Here is a 23,073-nt window from a genome sequence, read left to right as displayed (position 1 = left end):
ATAAACGGCTAGCATAGGGCTATTATTTTTCAACCACCAATGTCTTTTATTTCAGGAAATCATGGACACCATAGCAGAAAATCAAGTTTGTGTGATTGATGGTCAAACTGGGTGTGGAAAAACTACACAGGTATCATAAAAATGTTAAGCAGAGTTTAAAAAGAACATTTCTAAAGTGTGAAATGTACTTTTCACAACCAGTTGATTTTATTAAATTTGTGATTTTATCAAATTTTAAGAAAATCAAAATCAGTGACACTGCATGTGTCTTTTTCTCTTCTCATTCTTTCATTGAGGTAAATATTTGAATCTAGATCATTTTATACTCACTTGAATTGTCATTCTTCTTGCAAAAAGTTGTATCATTTGCGAACCTGATAAAAACATGAAAAACAAGATATAATACTTTATGATGACAAATAGTTTGGCCATAACCGTTTGACTCTTTTGATTCTAGGTTGCACAATTTATCTTGGAAGATTGCATTGAAAAGGGTAGAGGCTCTGGTTGTCACATTATTTGTACGCAACCAAGACGTATCAGCGCTGTATCGGTATGTATGCGACTCAATGCAAAGTTCAAATTCAAGGGTACTGAGTTAAGAAACCAAAATTATAGATTCAAGAGTTTCATTCTATAAATCCTCTGACAATTTTTTGATTTCGACTTTTTAAATCTTTAAGCAATAATGCATAGATTCATATTTGTATTATCTTGTAACACATCTTCCAACATGTTTATCTAGGTTGCAGAAAGAGTAGCCTCAGAGAGGAACGAGGCTCTTGGGAAGAGTTGTGGTTATCAGATAAGACTTGATTGGTAAATATATTTTTTAATTTCTAGCCCATCTACCTGTTTATTGACTGTTGGAAAAACTACTATTATAACTTGTCTTAGTACAATTAAAGGCACATTTATACAATTATCATGCAAAGTTACTTTAAGACGTATAATCCTTCTTAACTTTCTTTGTGCAAATTTTTGATCGTTCTTCATTTTTTGTCTCGTAGCAAATTACCAAGAGATCGTGGCTCCATTCTGTACTGTACCACTGGTATCTTGCTGCAAAGGCTTGTTAGCGACCCGTGAGTATTTGTGTATTACATTGACCTGAATTATACCGGACTGCTATAAAAAGTGGGCCGAGAATTCAAATTCTGGCGTTGCTTCTTTTTACTCCGATTATACTCTTCAAACTATGCATATATATCAATACCTCTTGATACTTATGCAACTACTCAAGTATTTCAAATGCGGGTAAAAATAATGCGACATTTTGATTAACTTGAAAGGCAGTCTTTTTTGAAGATTAACATGGCTCAAAATTTCATTAGACAACTAAATATAATTAACACTACCTGGGTCAATTTGCGTCAATTTTCTAATCTCTAAGGGTATTTGAAGCATTTCTTAAAACGCCCAGTATTATTATTCTAAAACGATGCTTCTTCGTGATAACACTCGCTCTTTTGTGATAACACTCGCTCTTTTGTTTTTCTCTAAGATACATGTTGAACATCACCCATATCATTTTGGACGAAATTCACGAGAGAGATATTATGTCAGATTTTCTACTGATCATTATCAAAGATGTTATTCCCCACAGGTAGGACCTGTACTTACTTTGTTGACATTATCGACCGGTTAAACATCGAATAAGGATTGTATAAAGTCGGCGAGGAAAACCAATCCAACTCAGCTCTTTTGGGACGCACTGTATTATTTTTGTTTCCTTCAGGCCAGATTTGAAAGTCATTTTAATGAGTGCCACTTTGAATGCTGAAGAATTCTCACAATATTTTGGTGAGTAGGTTTTGATTGCGATCGTTGGTTGACATTCTAAGGAGAATTAGAATGATAACCAAAGTTTATCAATAAATAAGGAGGCTGTTTCTTAGTCTATTTTGTTTTATGCCATGTATTTCGAGCTTGTCCGAAGTATTTTCCGCAGTAAATCATTGCAACCTTGAAATCATGGCAACCTTCTTATGCGTATTTTGTATTTCTTTTCCATGTTGATTTTTGACGTTTTTTGATTGTTATCAATATGGCTACCCCATGGTATTAGGGTCGGTGTAATATCTTGTGAAGATATTATGACTTATTTTTGTTTTTGTTTTTTATTTTCGAATACAACAGGTAATTGTCCAATGTTACATATTCCTGGATTCACATTTCCAGTACAAGAACATTATCTGGAAGACACTCTTTCCATGATCAAGTAAGTGAATAATTGGTCCAGCGTGCAGCAGAATGAACCTTTAAAAAGTAACTGATCGAAAAGATTTTGTCTTTGTCGGGGCCTGTGTGCGCAATAAATTAACAACTCCAGGCTAAACCAACCGCCGATCTAGAATTTTTGCCCCGCCTACCCGCGCGGTGTTTGACCTATGTTTTGAATTGGTAGTAGAGTCAAATTTCCCGGTTAGATTAAAGGGTTGTTTCAGGTAGGGTCAGGTAGGGTTGGGGATGGGAGTTAACCCCTGGTTAGGGTTTTAGCCCCCGGGTAGAGTTTGGAGTAAATACCATGTTTATAAGCAACTTTGAACTCCTTAATGCAGTTGTGACTCGATGGCCGAATGGTTAAGGCGCTGGCGTTCTAATCATAGGTGCTTTGTATATAGTGGGTTCGAATCCCATCAGAAAGTGTCAAAGAATAGAAGCTCAAGAGTGAAGGATGGGAAGGAAATTTTTTTGCGTCACTTAAGGAACCCGGTACGAACGACATTCGGTTATTGCCACGTCAGCTGGACCTTTACGCCGCTCTGGCTTCTTGTTTCATATAATTTCGTATGGTGTTTCATAGTGATCTTTTTCAAAAAGCCATGACCGAGTGGTCTAAGGCGTCTGCGCCATAACTTAAAGACTCCCAGTTCGAAACCCCGCTCCTTTAAATTTTCTTTTCAGCTCAAAACTAGTTGAGAATTTGGACCCCGTGAAAATAATCAACAGACCGTCTAAAAGTCTTAAGTTACTTGTTTATCTACATAAGATATCGACTCGACTCTAAATACTCTGCCGTATAAAAACGTTTACGGCACATATAAGTTCATCCTCGAAAGCAAAACAACAACCAACGAAGAAGGCTCAAAGAATGACCACAAATGCTTTACAAAGAAATGCGTTTCTCAACAACCCTATACAAAATCATTCTGCAAACGTCCAGAATTTTGTTGTTTCCTTCCGAGAAGACTTGGAATATTAAACGACCTTAAATTTTAACTGAATCCATCGAAATCATCTGTTTGATAACTCTTGCCATAAGATGCTCGTTTCGCCAGCGTGTTGCTTAATCTTTTTTGGTTACCAAAAGATTCTCTCTGTACAATATTATGTGTTAATTTTTATTTCAAGTTATCGCGTACACATGAGAGCTCAACAACCACAGAAAATATTTCACGGTAAACAAAGATACGAACAACAAAGGGAACGCGACCAGCTTGTTGATTATCTGTATTCCATTGAAAACAAGTAAGTACCTTAACAGTAGTGGAAGTAAGTACAGTAAGCTAATTTGTTAACCAGTGATAAAGTACACGAAGACATCTTCGTAAGGGGTGCGTTGGTATAAAGATAAAAAAAATGGATAAAAAATGGACGAAATTTTAAGGTTGCATTTGACGGAAACGATTGATACCAACTGGTAGAATCTGGTGAAATTCTCAATAACAGCCACTGATCTATGTTTGAAACTCTGAACTACTATATCCCGTCTTTTTCAATTGGAGATATCAGAATGTGGCACTCTAATGGAAATTCTATAAATCGATGTGACAATTTATGATAATACAGTGGTATTCTCCCCTAAAATTTATGACCTACATCGAATATAGAAAATTAATGTTATCACTTTTAGAAAAACTTTTCATTTAAACTCGAAAAATGTTGCTGAAATTATTTATTTGCTCCTTTTGTATTTATTTAGGTATGCACCTGACGTTCTCGAAACAATAGAAAATATGGATTTCAAACAAATTGATGTGAACTTGGTTGCTCAACTTATTCAGCATATTTGTTCTAATTTTGACGTAAGTAATATTTAGATTTTCCTTTTCGTTTGAGACGTAGTCTTAAAGTCTCACCCCCAAAGAATGATTCATATTATTATCCATTTATTTACTAATAACTTACAACTATCGGTCATTACGAGGAAACGTCAACTGTGAATGTTAAGTTATGCCACATTGAACCGCCTCTAATGGGTGCTATCAAATGATGTATTTGTTGTAGCGGCCCGCCCTTGGTCCCTATTTGTGGTAACGTACCCCTTTTAAAAGGCTTCCTACTCGTCAACATCCATCCAATTTCATTGTTTTTAGTATATGTATCAGAGGGCTACTAAATGGAAGTTAAATCATAGTCATTATAATAAGCCCTAGTCATATTCCCTTTGCTGTAATTCAAAAGCAAGTTGAGATTTGGTTACGCGTTTTTTGATCGCGTTACCATTTTGACTCTGTGATTGGTTTATTTTCTTCTCACAAGATCAAAAAGTTCAAGCAAACAAATCCATTTACGTACGAAAGCTCTATTAACAAAAGAAAGAAACTAAAGCCTGCAGAGTTTTTTTATAATGACCATTGTTCACTAATAAATTCCATATTCTCTTTTGAAGGATGGGGCTATATTGGTATTTCTTCCTGGATGGGGTGACATCACAAAGCTACACGATCTACTAATGAAGAATCCTGTCTTTCGTTCAGGTATTTAGAGAAGTTATATGAATTTATATACGCTGAGTGAATGAATACACCTGTCTATATATGCTATACAATACTCTCTTTTTTTATAAAAACAATGAGGTTCTAAATGAAGAAAGAGAAGAAAAATGCTTATTTTGGAATGGTTGAATTTTAGGGCAACGATTTCCAAGAATTTTTAAGGCAAAGACAAACTTTCAACATCAGTGATAAGGGCTACATACACTACACAATATATTGATGAACAATATCTGACAATATGGTTTGCGGACCGTAATATACTAAGTAAATAGCAGGTATTTTATTATAAGAAGGAATTTTCTTTTTGTAAACAATCCCCCTTTATTGTTGGAATATTGCAAATAGAGCTGACAATATATTGCGGACACCTTTTCAATATATTGCCGGCATTCAGCAATATATTATCAATATATTGGCTGACAATATATTGTGTAGTGTATGTAGTCCTATAGACCAGCGGCCGAGGTAGTGACCTTAGGCATCCCTTAGATAAGGGCCAATTTTTTATATTATACTCCTGATGGGGTGTAGAATTGACAAAAAAATTTGCCCTTCGAATCTCCTGCAGGTTTTGAGTGAATCGATTCTTAGTTAATCGATAGAACTTATCACTTACTAACGGTTTTTTTCGAGGTCTGAAAATCAAAAATCTGATGCTACCAACGGATTCAGCGTGAAAAGTAGATAAGGAAAATGAGGTTATTTGTTAAGTTTCGACCAGTGTTTTCCGATGACGTCAGCATTTTCCTAGGAGTTTTTTGAGAAAGAATCATATCACAGCTGGATAGCCCTGAGTTTGTAGTATCCAAAAATGGTATGGTTTGTTAAGTTTCAGCGTCTAGATCTCGAGATAATTCATTTTTATAAGGTGGGTAAATATCCTGAAAAACTGCTGACTCAGCAGGGGGCAACAGCTAATACACGACACCTATGACACTTAGTACCGTGGTTGGTCCTTTTCTGAAATTTGCAAAGGGGGTTGTATTAAGACAATTTTAGAACTCAAAAAGTGTATTACCTGCAACTAACTGTAAAACTAAAATTTGCTAGCTCTTTCTCTAGAACTCAAGCCAGATCAAACCCAAGTTTTTATATCTTATCTCAGCATCACATTTTGTAAACATTTGATTCCTTTCAATCAAACATTCTATTTAATTCAAATGTTCGATTAAATTAAAAACGTTTGAAAATGATGTTCTAATCTAATCTCGACCGGGCGAAAAAAAGCAAAACAAAAAAGCAAGATGGTAGAAAGAAAAAATTTGACATGTTTGAGGTCAATTCTGATCGCATCTGATTGCATGAAGAGTTCTTTAAAATTATTACTTGGCACTTTCTATAAATTTAAAACTAAGCAACCATGCAACTGGAAAACCTCGAAATCTAAAACTTTTAACTGTTGCATTGCTTAGATAACTGTCTTGCAAGGGATTTGCACCCGACTTACAAAAACTTAATTTAAATTTTCTAATGACATAAATCTGTGACATAAGTAGTCTCAAAAAAGTTAAAACCCCTTGTATTGCATCAAATTAACGGAAAAATACACGGTGGACCTGCGTGGGACGGTTTGTCGGCCGCTGCAGACTCACTTTGGGGGTGGTGTATATATTTAATGGGTCAAAAACAGTTAATACACAGTGTACCCCCCCCCCCCCCCGGACTCAGCAAAAAATATTCTGAAAAACTGCTGACTTAAGGGCTACATACACTACACAATATATTGATGAACAATATCTGACAATATGGTTTGCGGACCGTAATGTACTAAGTAAATAGCAGGTATTTTATTATAAGAAGGAATTTTCTTTTTGTAAACAATCCCCCTTTATTGTTGGAATATTGCAAATAGAGCTGACAATATATTGCGGACACCTTTTCAATATATTGCCGGCATTCAGCAATATATTATCAATATATTGGCTGACAATATATTGTGTAGTGTATGTAGTCCTTTAGAAAAATATCGATAATTTTCAATTTTGGATACTGGAAACCCAGGGCTATCCTGTTATCCTGCTGCGGCAATGATTTTTCTTTTTTCGGAAAATGCTCCAAGCTAAATTCTGAAAATTGCTTCCGAAACCTGTTTTGCTTACAACTGTTCTCTGTCTATCTTTTAATGAAATATTTTTCATTAATTACTTGCTATAATTTTTTTCTTGGGCTTTCCCTTTTTTAGATCGTTTTGTTGTAATCCCTTTGCATTCAATGCTGCCAACAGCTAGTCAAAAACAGGTAAGTCAAATTTAGTTCTTAATTTGTCGTTGCATTTCATTCTGTTCTTTTGGGTTGCGATGTACTTTGTAATTAACGATGATTAACGATAAGTAATAGTTATCACACGGTACAGAGTACAATATGGGATATATTTTCCGAGCTCAGAATTTTCGTCATATTTTCCAAGATTAAAGTGAGGAAAATATAGGAAACTCTGAACGAGAAAAATATATCCCATATTGCACTCTGTACCGTGTGATAACTGGTTTACTTATCGTTAACTTGAAAAAATATCAACAAACGGGCACCAAACTTTCTCTCTCCATTTGTCTTTCTCTTTTTTTTTCTTTTTTTTTCACTTCCTGTATTTTGGTGAAATCAACATCAAAACTTTTTAACTTTTTTGGGAAAATCATCCTAAAATATTCTTACAGCATATTCTTAGGTTAGGGTCCTAATTCAGACTAGATTTAACCTTTAGTACATACGTCTCAAGCATAAGATGGCATTTTTTGTGAAAGGAGTGAGCCTTACTTGGGGGTAAATTGACAATTTATAATTGAAAATGCTCTAAAAATGGCATTTTTAGCTTGAGTAGGGACCATTCAAAAAGTACGTACGCTCTGAGGGGGAGGGGGAGGGTACCACCAAAAGCGTACGAAAGCATAACGAGGGGGAGGGGGGAGGTCAAATAGAAAGGGACGCACGCTTTGACATTTTTCAATACAACGAAATTTCAGTCAAAGTTTGGTTAGATCTTCTGATTATATCATCAACAAAGACAAACAGAAGTTGAACTTGTTTTAATTTTTCTCAAAATCCCCTAATTTACTTTTGTATAGACTTTTTAATATGACCTCATTTTTTTTTCGAGGTAATGCCAAAGCGTACGAGAGCGTATAAGGGGGGAGGGGTGGTCAATTTTGAGCGTACGTACTTTTTGAATGGTCCCGTAGCAAAATTCCATGATGGTGATATTCTTAGCATATTCTTAATTCTTTGGCCATTTTCATCATGGACATTCTTATAAAGTGTGTCTATTTTCTAATCACATGAACAAAAAGTTTGCAAAATAAATCGATTTTGGTATGAAAGACAAAAGCCTTCCAGACCATTGTTTTTATAATGACTAGGGTTGTATATATATATATAGCACTTGTCAATCTTTTACTTGTCAAAATTTTGAGAGGGACTTCGAACCACCCACACAAATAGATAGGAAGACGCGTGGAGGGTGAAGGTAGGGAGACCCTAAGAATATCGTTTTCATGATAGCCGTAGGCTCTTTATATAGCAACCATTTAGGAATACAGATGCCCTTTTTCTTAAAAGAAAACATTAGAGTTTCACTAATATTATTTTGTACGGTTCAATCTATCAAATCCTTCTTACATATTCATTAGGTGAATGTTAGATGTTCTTTTTGTACAAAAGTCATATCGTGAAGTCGGGTAACTTGTATCAGTGGAAGGAAACTTGCATAGCCATCAAATGACTGACCAATCAAAGCAGCAAAATTTCAAAATAAATGAACTACGCAGCTCCGCTCGCAGCTCTACTCTACCATTTTTGTTTCGATTCAACTTTGTATTTTAATGACCAGCCTGGTCATTCATTTGAGGGCTATTTATGTCAGCCTCCACTGATGCAAATTACCCGATCTCACGATACGTGATCTTGTAACTACTACAACGGCTAGGTTGCCATATGTAGCGAGTGATCTTGGTTGGGACATATTGTTATCACAGATCTTGATTGACTGATTGAGGGATTGAAACTTATTAAACAAAAACCTTTACTTCTTCTTTCTTGTGGAAACACCAACATCATATATCTTCCAAATCTTTACCTCAGTAGTCATTAAAAAAGAAGTTTCATTTCCAACAGCATACCGAAATGTGGTAGTTTGAATGGAACAATGTCAATAGAGAACCACAAATTTAAATTTTGAAGAATCAGTGTTGCTTGATATTCAATGTACTGTGCAGGCTCACTTTCAACGAGGCTTCCAATTATTTCAGTTATTTAGAACTTTTAAAAAAGTGCGCTAACTACCACGGAGCTGACAAAAAATGTAAGGCAAAATGCTGCCTGATAAGATGTTACATGGCGTAATATAAAGGAGATAAAAATGGCTAATGCAAGAACAGAATTTACGCGGGAAATAATTTCCCGATTCCCCGAACATTAGATTCCGAATCGGGCGTCCAAACTTGAACTTGTTTGGTCTTATGAAGAAAACACCGAGATTAAAGGTCTCCTCCACTTATCGTGGGGTGATAGGTACAAAATAGATTGATACCTTATCGGGGAAAACTTCGTCGGGGAAAATTTATGTCACTTGCTGGTAGTTGGTAAACGCAATTTTCGTCAGGGAAAAATATTCATCACTTGGCCAAAATTTCGTCACTTTTCCCCGACGAAGTTTTCTCTGATAAGGTATAAAAAATTTATGCTATAGTGAATTGACGTGCTGCATAATGCATAATAGCCATTTGAAATACAATCATGGTATATTTTATGTATTAAAACAATGAGATGAATATCAATCAAAGAGTATAAAACTCGTCAGTATACATGGCTCAATTTTGATTCAATAAGCGAATACAAGAAACTCAAAAGATAAATTGGTTCTTTTAGAAGAGAAACCATTGCATATTACATATATGCATGTTACAAGTACAAGTACAAGAATTAAACGTAGAAGGCGTACTTCTCGCGATATTCGGCACTTTATATCAAAAATTTAAATCACAGGCGAAAATAGTATTTGTTTGCTTTTGGAAAGCTGGCGTGGAGAGGATGATTAATTTTTAAAAGCTGACAAATTATTTTTAATTATCTTTCACCAGCATTCCGAAAACAAACTGTTTCTATATTTTTGCAATATTGTGGGTAAGTGGAAATGACAAGAAATCAATTAAAAGATACAGCAGAGTTGCTTACTTCTAGTGGAGCTTCATTTTACCTCTTTTATTGTAGCAGGATGCCACGAATGTCAAAGATGCAACTTGTGTTGTTTTTTATGTATTTTCTCTTGGTTTTGCTGCTTGCGATTATCATCTATACACAGAGAAGCCGTTCAGAAACATTAGCAACCAAACTTGATGTTTTTCAATCAAAATTCGATGAATTACAAACGGACTTTATGAAAGTGCACCAAATCGTTAAACCCAACCCAAACAGGAAACCAAATATTAGATTATTGAACCCTAAAGATATTGAGCCTTTCCATGGTGATATTTTGATACTGGTAACATCACATATTGAGCATGGAGATCGAAGAAATGCGATTCGTTTTACATGGGGCGATACCACTAAATTCAACAACCATAGCCGAAAATATGACTATACAACGTACAAATCATACTTTGTGACTGGATACAAAGAAAATATCCTAAGTAAAGCTAAACTTGAATCTTCTATTTATCGAGATTTGTTAATAACAAACCGTACTGAAAATTATTGGGATCTCAGTAGGAGATTAATATTTGGATTTTTATGGTCGCTGGAAAGTTGCAGTTATAATTATCTTTTGAAAACAGATGATGATGTGTTTGTCAACATACCAAATTTATTTGCCTTCATTAACAAAGACCCGTTTGTATTGAAACATAAAGATCGGATCTTTGCTGGGTTTATTTGGGCGAAAAATGGCCCAATTCGAGATCCGTTTTCGAAATGGTATGTTTCAAAAGAGGAATGGGGTCCAGAATATTATCCCTTTTTTGCAACTGGAATGGCGAATATTCTATCTCGACTTGTCGTGGAGAAAATTCGCCCTTATTTTGAATGGGAAAACCCATTCCGATTGGATGACGTTTATATAGGAATGCTAATAAGTTGGGCGAAAATTCCTGGTATAGGAATCCGAATTTCCGAAAAGAAAACAGAATTTTCGGGTTTTAATCCGGGAAAAGAATGTAACTTTATAAACAGTGCTATAACTTATCATAAAGTGATCTTGAAGTCGTGTATGGAGAAGTTCACAAGGAAAAGTATGCAACAATCGAATTGATACAAATTTTTATAATAATAGTTCACACGATAACATTTCGGATGTATAATTATTACTAATAATGGCGTGTCATACTGAGGGCTGTAATAACAATTACAGCATACTGACTCGTTTAGAACTGTATTCATTATTATTATTCATGAAATCTATATATTAACAGCCTTAGTCTGTATGTCTGTTTTCTGTTTTCTGTGTGTCACTCTGTCTGTTAATGAGGCCAATACCTTTATTGGCCTTTTTTATTTTTTCGTCTAAATGGTGACTGAATGAGAGTTTGGAATCCAAAGAAAGACCTAGATGCTTCTGACATTCACTAGTTCTTATGTCAGTATTATTGAAAGATAAAACAGGAGCATTAGCAGGTAAGAGCCTTTTGGAAAAGTAAACTTTCACAGCTTGTTTTGTTGGATCAGGATTAAAAGACATCTTCCATTGTCGAGCCCACTCACTTATTCTTGCAAGATCTTTGTTTAGTTCCTCACTGCTCAAAAGTTGGTCAATCACTAACGAAAATAAAGATGTTTCATCAGCGAAGATCTTAGGCTTGGTCTCGAAATTGTTGGAAAGGTCGTTGATGTAGATTAGAAAAAACAGAGGACCAAGTATTGAGTCTTTAGGAACCCCTGCCTTGATTTGTTTCTACTCAGTCTTTCCATTCAAAACAACCCTATGATACCTACCTGACAGAAAATTCTACTCAGAGGTCTTTCCATTCAAAACAACCCTCTGATACCTACCTGACAGAAAATTTCTCAAAAGGGAAAGCAAGGGACCAGATACCCCATAGGACTGGAGTTTATGAATCAAACCCTCATGCCTCGATCAAATGCCTTTAAGATATCAAGAAACACCCCCCTCGTGTCGAAAAGTGGATTAGTGTCAAACCCTGTAAAAATGTTATGCGTTTTATGGACAACAACTAAGAGACACAAGAATCAACCTCCCGAAAAGCTGACTGGCACGAAGTAAAAAGATTGTTGCTTGCAAAATACTTGTAAAGTACATCATAAATGCACTTTTCAAATAATTTGCTAAACACTGGAAGAAAAGACACTGGTCTGTAGTTTTTAGCAATGCTTTTGTCCCCCTTTTTATAAACAGGAACAACATTACCTTTCTTCCACTGGGAAGGGAAGATACCTGAGTGTAGTGAAAGATTGAAAATGCCACGCAAAGTTTTAACTAGAGATTTGCCGCAAATCCTAACCGCGTGTGTAGAAATATCGTCCCATCCACGAGCCTTGTTTATGTTTATGTTTATCTTATCTTCATCAAATTCTAAGTTTTCCAACCTCAAGTCGGTAAGGAATTGTTCAGCTGACAGAACACTACCAGTTTCAATGAGAGAGCATGTTTGGTGAAAAAAGAATTAAGAATGCCGGCTTTCTCAGCAACATCAAATCCCGGGGCAAACGGAGGGTACGGTATGTGCCGCCCTTAAGGGTACCTTTTTTGGACTTCCAAAGTCCCGCTAAGGGTCGGAAAAATCAGAAAATCAAATTTCAGTCCCAGTAAGGGTCGGAAAAAAAGGAAAATTTCAACTTTTTACCCCCTGAAAGATCGAAATTTGGTCAAAATTGGTCAAATTAGTCCCGCTAAGGGTCGCAAAATTCCCAAAATTTTCCTTTGTTTTCTCCTTTTTAGTCCCGGTAAGGGTCCAAAGTTCGAAAGTCGGGCGGTACCCCCCCCCCCCTTGTCAGCGCGCAATCCTAGTACCCCCCCCGGGCATCAAATACGATGATGTCTCTGTATGGGTGGGATTTTTGGTGTTTTGCGCATGCCCAAGAATTGTTTAAGGGTAGACCAGTATTTCTTACTTTCAATGTTAGGATCGTTCAGTGAATTGACAAGACGAGTAAAATAGTTCTCTTTGGCTTCTTTGATAGCCTGTCTAGATCTTCTGGAGATGTGTAATACAAATGTACATTTAGGTACACAAAAGATTAATATTCAAAATTCATAATTTGTTGTAATGCATTTGAGATACAACAGTGGTCTATAGTGGTCTATTATAAATAATTAAAACAGAAGGGAATGAGATGAATATTAATCAAAAAAGGATAAAACTCGTCAGTATACATGGCTTAGTTTTAATTCAAGAAACTCAAAAGATGAATTGGTTTTACATAAGTAGAAGAGAAGCCATTGCATGTTACAAGTACAAGTACAAGAATTAAACGTAGAAGGCGTACTTCTCGCGATATTCGATACTTGACATTAAAAATTTAAATCACAGCCGAAAATAGTATTTGTTCGATTTTAGAAATCTGGCGTGGAGAGGATGACTAATTTTTAAAAGCTGACACGGTCGCAAAATAAACATAGCAAATTATAAGATTTATTTATTTAAAAGATTTATACAGTAGAGATACTTACTTCTAGTGAAGCTTCTTTTTACCACTTTTATTGTAGCAGGATGCCACGAATGTTAAAGATGCAACTTGTATTGTTTTTTATGTATTTTTTCTTGGTTTTGCTGCTTGCGATTATCATCTATACAGAGAGATGCCGTTCAGAAACATTATCTACCAAGTTTGATGCTTTTCAATCAAAATTCGATGAATTACAAACGGATTTTATGAAAGTGCACCGAATTGTTAAACCCAACCCGAACAGGAAACCAAATATTAGATTATTGAACCCTAAAGATATTGAGCCTTTCCATGGTGATATTTTGATACTGGTAACATCACATATTGAGCATGGAGATCGAAGAAATGCGATTCGTTTTACATGGGGCGATACCACTAAATTCAACAACCATAGCCGAAAATATGACTATACAACGTACAAGTCATACTTTGTGACTGGATACAAAGAAAATATCCTAATTAAAGCTAAACTTGAATCTTCTATTTATCGTGATTTGTTAATAACAAACCGTACTGAAAATTATTGGGACCTGTCTAGGAGATTAATATTTGGATTTTTATGGTCGCTGGAAAGTTGCAGTTATAATTATCTTTTGAAAACAGATGATGATGTGTTTGTCAACATACCAAATTTATTGGCCTTCGTTAACAAAGACCCGTTTGTATTGAAACATAAAGATCGGATCTTTGCTGGATTTATTTGGGCGAAAAATGGCCCAATTCGAGATCCGTCTTCGAAATGGTATGTTTCAAAAGAGGAATGGGGTCCAGACTATTACCCTTTTTTTGCAACTGGAATGGCGAATATTCTATCTCGACTTGTCGTGGAGAAAATTCGCCCTTATTTTGAATGGGAAAACCCATTCCGATTGGATGACGTTTATATAGGAATGCTAATAAGTTGGGCGAAAATTCCTGGTATAGGAATCCGAATTTCCGAAAAGAAAACAGAATTTTCGGGTTTTAATCCGGGAAAAGAATGTAACTTTATAAACAGTGCTATAACTTATCATAAAGTGATCTCGAAGTCGTGTATGGAGAAGTTCACAAGGAAAAGTATGCAACAATCGAATTGATACAAATTTTTATAATAATAGTTCACACGATAACATTTCGGATGTATAATTATTACTAATAATGGCGTGTCATACTGAGGGCTGTAATAACAATTACAGCATACTGACTCGTTTAGAACTGTATTCATTATTATTATTCATGAAATCTATATATTAACAGCCTTAGTCTGTATGTCTGTTTTCTGTTTTCTGTGTGTCACTTTCGTTTTCGCAAGCAATGTTTTTGTTCTCGATAAGTTTGTTTTGATTGATAGATCAGATATAGCCTGGGCTTAGACTTTATTCAGCCTTTGTTTTGAAATTTAAGGCCCCTCTACATTTAGTAATTTTAATTTCTGCCTTGGCTTGCCCGTCTCTTTGTTTTTCTTCTTTCTTTTGTTTTAATTATTTTCGAATGTAATTAACGATGATCGTATTTATTAATAACATTCGAATTATTTTCAAAACAAAACAAACTTTTTTTATAGAAAAGAACATTTCAAATGTCCTTCAAAACATAAAAATCAAGAAAAATAAATCACATAAAAACATTCAAGTCGTCGTTACTGTTAAAAAAGTGTGTACCTCATTTTAAAGTTTAATTTCGAAAAGTTATGGCAAGGGTTTATAAAAGGCAAGCTTGCAATGTATGAGATGCTGAAATCGTCGGATTTTTCAGTCGGAAAATGAAACCGTCGGATTTTTTAGTCATGTATTATTTTAGTTGAAATGATTCTTAGAGCTAATATAATAATTCTTTAGTTCCATAGTTCCATAGTTCTATAGTTCTATAGTTTGTTAGTTCCATAGTTCTCTAGTTCTATAGTTCTACAGTTCTCTGGTGTCTTAGTTCTATAGTTCTCTAGTTCTATAGTTCTATAGTTCTTTGGTTTCTTAGTTCTGTAGTTCTGTAGTTCTATAGTTCTCTGGTGTCTTAGTTCTATAGTTCTGTAGTTCCATAGTTCTATAGTTCTTTGGTTTCTTAGTTCTGTAGTTCTGTAGTTCTATAGTTCTTTGGTTTCTTAGTTCTGTAGTTCTGTAGTTCTATAGTTCTCTGGTGTCTTAGTTCTATAGTTCTCTAGTTCCATAGTTCTATAGTTCTTTGGTTTCTTAGTTCTGTAGTTCTGTAGTTCTATAGTTCTTTGGTTTCTTAGTTCTGTAGTTCTGTAGTTCTATAGTTCTCTGGTGTCTTAGTTCTATAGTTCTCTAGTTCCATAGTTCTATAGTTCTTTGGTTTCTTAGTTCTGTAGTTCTATAGTTCTATAGTTCTTTGGTTTCTTAGTTCTGTAGTTCTCTAGTTCTCTAGTTCTCTGGTGTCTTAGTTCTATAGTTCTCTAGTTCCATAGTTCTATAGTTCTTTGGTTTCTTAGTTCTGTAGTTCTATAGTTCTATAGTTCTTTGGTTTCTTAGTTCTGTAGTTCTCTAGTTCTCTAGTTCTCTGGTGTCTTAGTTCTATAGTTCTCTAGTTCCATAGTTCTATAGTTCTTTGGTTTCTTAGTTCTATAGTTCTGTAGTTCTATAGTTCTTTGGTTTCTTAGTTCTGTAGTTCTGTAGTTCTGTAGTTCTATAGTTCTCTAGTTCTATAGTTCTATAGTTCTCTAGTTCTATAGTTCTATAGTTCTTTGGTTTCTTAGTTCTGTAGTTCTGTAGTTCTATAGTTCTCTGGTTTCTTAGCTCACTGGTTCTTTGGTTCTCTGGTTCATGGTTCACTGGTTCATGGTTCACTGGTTCATGGTTCTTTGGTTCATGGTTCACTGGTTTTTTTGGTTCGTGGTTCTTTGGTTCACTGGTTCGTGGTTCTTTGGTTCACTGGTTCATGGTTCTTTGGTTCATGGTTCACTGGTTCACTGGTTCTTTGGTTCGTGGTTCTTTAGTTCTTTGGTTCACTGGTTCTTTGGTTCACTGGTTCATGGTTCTCTGGTTCGTGGTTCTCTGGTTCATGGTTCACTGGTTCTTTGGTTCGTGGTTCTTTGGTTCTTTGGTACGTGGTTCTTTGGTTCACTGGTTCTTTGGTTCACTGGTTCTCTGGTTCACTGGTTCTCTGGTTCATGGTTCTCTGGTTCATTGGTTCACTGGTTCACTGTTTTTTTTGGTTCGTGGTTCTCTGGTTCATTGGTTCGTGGTTCACTGGTTTTTTTGGTTCGTGGTTCTTTGGTTCACTAGTTCATGGTTCTCTGGTTCATTGGTTCGTGGTTCACTGGTTCACTGGTTCATCGGTTCTTTGGTTCACTGGTTCTTTATAGGAAACTAACTTTTGCGAAAAAATATTACTTACGAAAATGGAAAAAAAGTGATGGGAAATTATTTCTTGCCAGGATTAATATTTATGGTCTTTAAAGTCGAAACTACCTTAAGGGAAGAAATTTTCGCAGAATTTAATTTAATTTCAGACTCGAAACTATATAATCCAATTTCCCAGCGATTCGAGATCCAACGATCCAACGATCTAGCGATCAAAACATCCAACGATCCAAGGACTCGGCGATCCAATGATCCAACGATCCAATGACATAATAATCCAACGATCCAATGATCCAACCAGTGAACCATGAACCAGAGAACCATGAACCAGAGAACCAGTGAACCAAAGAACCAGTGAACCATGAACCAGAGAACCAGAGAACCATGAACCAGAGAACCATGAACCAGAGAACCAGAGAACCATGAACCAGAGAAACCAGAGAAGAACCATGAACCAGAGAAACCAGTGAACCAGAACCAGTGAACCAGAACCATGAACCAGAGAACCAGAGAACCAACCAGTGAACCAGAGAACCAGTGAACCAGTGAACCAGAGAACCATGAACCAGAGAACCATGAACCAGAGAACCATGAACCAAAGAACCAGAGAACCATGAACCAAAGAACCAGAGAACCAGTGAACCAGTGAACCAGAGAACCATGAACCAGTGAACCAAAGAACCAGTGAACCAAAGAACCAGTGAACCAGTGAACCATGAACCAGAGAACCATGAACCACGAACCAGTGAACCATGAACCAGAGAACCAGTGAACCATGAACCACGAACCAGAGAACCATGAACCAGAGAACCAGTGAACCAGAGAACCAGAGAACCATGAACCAGTGAACCAGAGAACCATGAACCACGAACCATGAACCAGTGAACCAGTGAACCATGAACCAGAGAACCATGAACCAATGAACTAAGAAACCAGAGAACTATAGAACTAGAGAACTATAGAACTAACAAACCAGCGAACTATAGAACTATGGAACTATGGAACTAACAAACTATAGAACCATGAACCAATGAACTAAGAAACCAGAGAACTATAGAACTATAGAACTAACAAACCAGCGAACTATAGAACTATGGAACTATGGAACTAACAAACTATAGAACTATAGAACTATGGAACTATGGAACTAACAAACTATAGAACTATGGAACTATGGAACTAACAAACCAAAGAACTATAGAACTATGGAACTATGGAACTAACAAACTATAGAACTATAGAACTATGGAACTAACAAACTATAGAACTATAGAACTATAGAATCTGCCTAGGATACGTCTTGTTTTTCCGACAAAAATATCCGACGATTTCAGTATTTCATATATTGCAACATTACCTTATAAAAAGTAATTTGGTCAGAAAGAAAAGACACTTTTTTATTCTGCTACTGGCAGTTTCATGCAACTTTTGTAACAATCTTCAGGTAAAAAGTAATTTAGAATTGTCTTATTACTATTACTTTTTATGAATTAACCCATGTCCGTTCGTTCGTTCGTCTGTCTGTTACCAGCTTTTCTCAATGTTGACTCATTAGTTTTTTCTGATTTTTTGCACAATGATGCAAAATAGCAATGCCTAAAATGTGATGGAGCCCGATTTTTGAGAAAAAATTTATTTGGGCAAATTTGGGCCAAAAACTACCTAAAAATTGTTTTTTTTGGACTTTGTGCAAAATCCTGTCATTACTTTTTTCTGATTTTTTGTACAAAGATGGAGGGCAAGATTCTCTAAAGAATTGATGAAGTGGTTTTTCCCGGAAAATTCTCATTCGCCTTAAAAAACGGATTTTCGTATTTTGGAGAAATTCCCTTTAACCAGATAAGAAAATATAGCTTTTTTCAATGTTGACTCAATTATATTTTTTTCTGATTTTTTGCACAATGATGCAAAATGGCAATGCCTAAGATGTGACGTAGCCCGATTTTCGAAAAACATTTTTTTCCGGCCGAAAATGCCGGAAATCGCCGTTTTTCTGTTTTTTCACATAGCGTCAGCCTGGGTTTAGGTCCCAGGCAAAAATTATGTCCCCCCTGAATTTTAAGTCCCCCCAAAGATTTATGAATTTTTCGTTAGCCCCCAGGACTTTTGACCATAGACACTTTCAAAAAATTGATCCAGTAAAAAAGTTTTTCAAATGTAAATTGCATTCAGTTCTAAGTTTAAGATAAATAATTGCACACTTTCCACAAAAATATTGCGCGGCAGGCGAAAATTTTTCATATTCATGAGCTTCAATTTGAATAATTGAAGCCAACTATTAAGCAGAATTATTTTAGCCCCCACTTTAAGTGATGAGATTTTAGCTCCCCCCAAGTACATAGGTCCCCCCCAAAAAAGTGGTGTAATTCCAGCCCCCTCCTCTTTTGGGAAAAATTTAAGGTGTACAGTGCATCTCTAGTTTTTCCGACCCTTACAGTGCATTTTAAACATATTGGAAAAGGTACCCTTAGGACCCGCACATACCCGTCGGTCCTTTTGCCCAGCTGCCCCCCCCCCCCGGGTGTGTCCACCACGATGTGAAAAATAAATTCTAAAATAATAAAGCTGAATCTTGTGTTCTCTGTGTTCTTGTGTCCATCGCAATGGGAACAAAGGCACAAAGGGCACGACCAAATATCTTTTAATTTTTCTGGACACAAGAACACAGAACACAAGATTGGATTTGGGAACTCTATAATTGATAAAATCGGACACAAGAACACAGAGAACACAAGATTGGATTTGGGAACTCTATAATTGATAAAATCGGACACAAGAACACAGAGAACACAACATTGGATTTTGGAATTCTGTAATTGATAAAATCGGACACAAGAACACAGAGAACACAACATTGGATTTGGGAATTCTGCAATTGATAAAATCGGACACAAGAACACAGAGAACACAAGATTTGGATTTGGGAACTCTGTAATTGATAAAATCGGACACAAGAACACAGAGAACACAAGATTTGGATTTGAAATTCTGTAATTGATAAAATCGGACACAAGAACACGGAGAACACAAGATTCAGTACCATTTTATTTAGAATTTATTTTTGCCATCGCGGACACAAGAACACGGAGAACACAAGATTCGGATTTGAATTCTGAAATTTATCAACTTTGAATTAGAATACGGAATTAAATAGCCTGAATCTTCGATAATAAATAGCCTGGATTTTTGAAAAAATGGATAGCCAATGAGATTTGAGCTTTACTTCTTCACCACTACTGCGCAAAACGCTTTATCATCTGACTGATTGTTTTCATTTTTCTCCTTATTGCCTTATTATCTAGCTTTCATCATCAGGTAGGTCCATTCAGCATATTGCTTGTTTTAATCTGATAAAATACAAAGAGTTAAATTATTCTTTATTTTTCCTGAAGGATTGTAGTTTCAACTGGACAGTATATTTAACGCGAGCGAAGCGAGAAAAATATCTACATGCATTGTCGTTTCGGACGACACTGGTATGGTATTATTTTGATAACGATGCTCTTTCTGATAACTTTTGACTTAAACAAAAAATTACGTCACATGGACACTACACAATCCAAATATGGTAAGACACCCAGGGGAGGGCTAGAGTCAAATGTTAAAGAGGTTTCTTTCTTTTTTCGTGCTTTTAAGCCAGCTTCAGCATCCAAAGGACTTTTAGTGCGTTCAGCTACATCTTAAGGGTACCAGCTAGTAATGTTTTAAAATACGGAAGCACCAAAAATAGCCCCGGGTGTTTTCCATTAGTTTTATTATTTAGTTACAGAATGAGTAGCAAACACCCACTCTTTTTTGGGTTTTTCCGTATGAAACATTACGTCACGAATATCACGAATAGAAAAGATTAAAACTTGGATTCCATTATGAAGGTTTTATTGATAGATGTTGTTCCACTGTGTGACCGGTCCTTATTTTTGTAAAAAGGAATTCATGATATTCATGATGTAATGTTTTCAACGGAAAGACCCCGTTTTTAGCCACTAGTGGCAAATTTAAACTAGACAAAAGTTGGATAAAATCTCATCTCTATAGTCGAGGGTTAAAGCAAAAACGTTGAGTGAAATATATTCCGGCTAACCGCTCTATATAAGTTTTCAGAACTGGAACCGCAACCGAAGGTGTAATTTTGACTAATTTCATCCCAGGAAATTTATTGCAGAATTCTAAAAAGATTCTTTCGGGGAAATTTCATTGGTGATTCCGATCAATAAGTAATAAATAAAATAATAATTTCATTTAGTTAAAAACAAATACAAAGTCGGCCAATTCAAGTTTGTCGGATGCTTTGATCGGTTAAATTTTCCATGCACCAGCTCGAACTCACTTTGTGGTACACTATCGCTCCTTTCTCATAATTACATTCTCCTTGATAGTTATAACCTGAAAATTCTTTCTTGTTGTCCGAAACTCGTATCCCGATTCCCGGGATTTTTGCCCGATTTATCAGTATTCCTATGTATACGTCATCGAGGCGAAATGGGTTTTGCCAATCAAAATAAGGACGAATTTTCTCTACGACAAGTCGAGATAGAATATTCGCCATTCCACTTGCAAAGAAGGGATAATAGTCTGGACTCCATTCATCTTTTGAAACATACCATTTCGAAGATGGATCTCGAATCGGGCCATTTTTCGGATAAATGAATCCGGCAAAAATCCGATCTTTATGCTTTAAGACAAACGGGTCTTTGTAGATCAATGCAAATAAATTTGGTATATTGACAAAAACATCATCATCTGTTTTCAAAAGATAATTATAACTGCAACTTTCCAGCGACCATAAAAATCCAAATATTAATCTCCTACTGAGATCCCAATAATTTTCAGTACGGTTTGTTATTAGTAAATCTCGATAAATAGAAGATTCAAATTTAGCTTCTGTGATGACATTTTCTTGGTACCCAGTCACAAAGTATGTCTTGTACGTTGTATAATTATATTTTCGACGATGATCCGTAAACTTGGTCGTATTTCCCCATGATAAACGAATGGACTCTCTTTTTTCTCTATGCTCAATGTGAGAATTTACTAGAATCAAAATATCACCATAAAATGTATCAATATCTTCAGAGTTTATAAATTTTATGTTTGGTTTCCTCTTAAAGTTGGCTTTAACGATTCCGTGTACTTTCATAAAGTCAGTTTGTAATTCATTGAGTTGTGACTGAAAAGCTTTGAGTTGGGTAGACAAAGTGACTGAATTGCTTTTCTCTACTAAAGTGAAAAACCCAAGAAGTAAAACAATCAAAAAACTCATTAAAAATAAAAGTTGTATCTTTAAGTTTCGTACCATCTTGATGTCGTGCTGTAGAAAGTAAATTATTCCCTTTAGTAAATGCAATGGAAGTCTTTAAAAGTAAGCAATGCTTAAGTTCTACTAGTTGTTGTGTAGGTGAAAAATTTTCTAATCCGTAAAGCTTATCTATTAGATTTCTCATGATAAAGCATCTTTTCTTTACTAATTACTTATGACATATTAACACAATTTTATCTTTTAACAGGATTTGTATGTTTTAATTAAATAATCTGTACTTTTACTAATTTGCTTGTCTAATGTGATGCCTTAATGCGATCTATCGAATTAGGTGCCATGTTATTTTTTTTTCTTTTTATAACATTTGTTTTATTTAATTCACGAAATAGATTGAATAAACCAGCTGCGCTGAAGGTCAACCCGAAATCCGAAATGCTAAGAAAGATAAGAAGATTAATTAAATGATATTAAATTTGCTAGATGGAGTGATAGGTGTTTTCTCAAGATGAGGAATTTCGGTAGAGAAATGGAGTTACATGTTTTTCTCTAATGATTTTTAACTCCTTGAAACCTAAACATACCAGAAGTTAACTGAAAATGTGAAAAGATAGTCCGTAATTTGCTAGACATTGTACCAAATTCTCTGGTGAGATAAAGACAGAAGAACGTTACAAGTTTGTTGTAAAAGTTGCGAAAGAGCTTATCCAAGCTGTTTAATTGCTTGTGGTGAAATCCCGGGGGGGGGGTGGTACTTAGGCAAAAATGGATGATGGGTATGTGTGGACGATAAGGGTCGGTTTTTTTTACCTTTCAAAGTCTCTCTAAGGGTCGGAAAAATCAGAAAGTTTTAAATTAGTCTCTCTAAGGGTCGGAAAATTCAGGATTTTCAGGAAATTTTTAGATTTCCAGAGAAAAAGTTGTAATAAAGTCTCTCTAAAGGGTCGTTTTTCGGAGGTCCTGTCTGCACATACCCCTCATTCGCCAACCCTAGTACCCCCCCCCGCAGGGGTGAAATATAAACAATTCAAAAAAGACTCTGTTGTGGAGCAATACGAAATTTTGCAAGAAAAGGAATGTGATTAATTTTGTCATGTTTTTAGCTCTCAAATGTTTTTCTAAGCCCTACAAAGATAGATGACGATTAAATAGTGACAATTCAATTTAAAAAATCAACAAGTTTCAAGATATT

General features: G+C 35.6%; 3 protein-coding genes across 3 annotated transcripts in view; 2 read left to right on the top strand and 1 right to left on the bottom strand.

Annotated features, from left to right (window-relative positions):
• The window catches only part of LOC136803796 (ATP-dependent DNA/RNA helicase DHX36-like), a 55,071-nt gene that overhangs the window by 16,170 nt on the left and 15,828 nt on the right, over window positions 1-23,073 (top strand). The window contains exons 7-17 of the mRNA XM_067060521.1: window positions 56-130; window positions 458-553; window positions 746-819; window positions 1,011-1,085; window positions 1,505-1,606; window positions 1,739-1,803; window positions 2,140-2,221; window positions 3,355-3,471; window positions 3,926-4,028; window positions 4,616-4,703; window positions 6,904-6,959. Coding sequence (XP_066916622.1) covers window positions 56-130; window positions 458-553; window positions 746-819; window positions 1,011-1,085; window positions 1,505-1,606; window positions 1,739-1,803; window positions 2,140-2,221; window positions 3,355-3,471; window positions 3,926-4,028; window positions 4,616-4,703; window positions 6,904-6,959 — 933 coding nt within the window. The remainder of the gene's footprint in view (window positions 1-55; window positions 131-457; window positions 554-745; window positions 820-1,010; window positions 1,086-1,504; window positions 1,607-1,738; window positions 1,804-2,139; window positions 2,222-3,354; window positions 3,472-3,925; window positions 4,029-4,615; window positions 4,704-6,903; window positions 6,960-23,073) is intronic.
• On the top strand, window positions 12,922-14,666 carry LOC136803794 (beta-1,3-galactosyltransferase 1-like). Its single transcript, XM_067060519.1, has one exon. It carries the CDS (start codon window positions 13,376-13,378, stop codon window positions 14,405-14,407), a length of 1,032 nt encoding a protein of 343 aa, XP_066916620.1. The 5' UTR covers window positions 12,922-13,375; the 3' UTR covers window positions 14,408-14,666.
• On the bottom strand, window positions 20,895-22,000 carry LOC136803809 (beta-1,3-galactosyltransferase 5-like). Its single transcript, XM_067060535.1, has one exon. It carries the CDS (start codon window positions 21,921-21,923, stop codon window positions 20,898-20,900), a length of 1,026 nt encoding a protein of 341 aa, XP_066916636.1. The 5' UTR covers window positions 21,924-22,000; the 3' UTR covers window positions 20,895-20,897.

Source organism: Clytia hemisphaerica, unplaced genomic scaffold (genome assembly GCF_902728285.1).
Source record: "Clytia hemisphaerica strain Z4C2 unplaced genomic scaffold, Clytia hemisphaerica genome assembly, whole genome shotgun sequence".
Lineage (NCBI taxonomy): Eukaryota > Metazoa > Cnidaria > Hydrozoa > Leptothecata > Clytiidae > Clytia > Clytia hemisphaerica.
This window is presented reverse-complemented; position numbering and strand designations above follow the sequence as displayed.

Coding starts and splice junctions, on each gene's coding strand:
- LOC136803809 (XM_067060535.1), bottom strand. CDS start 21,923: ATGGTACGAAACTTAAAGATACAACTTTTATTTTTAATGAGTTTTTTG.
- LOC136803794 (XM_067060519.1), top strand. CDS start 13,376: ATGCCACGAATGTTAAAGATGCAACTTGTATTGTTTTTTATGTATTTT.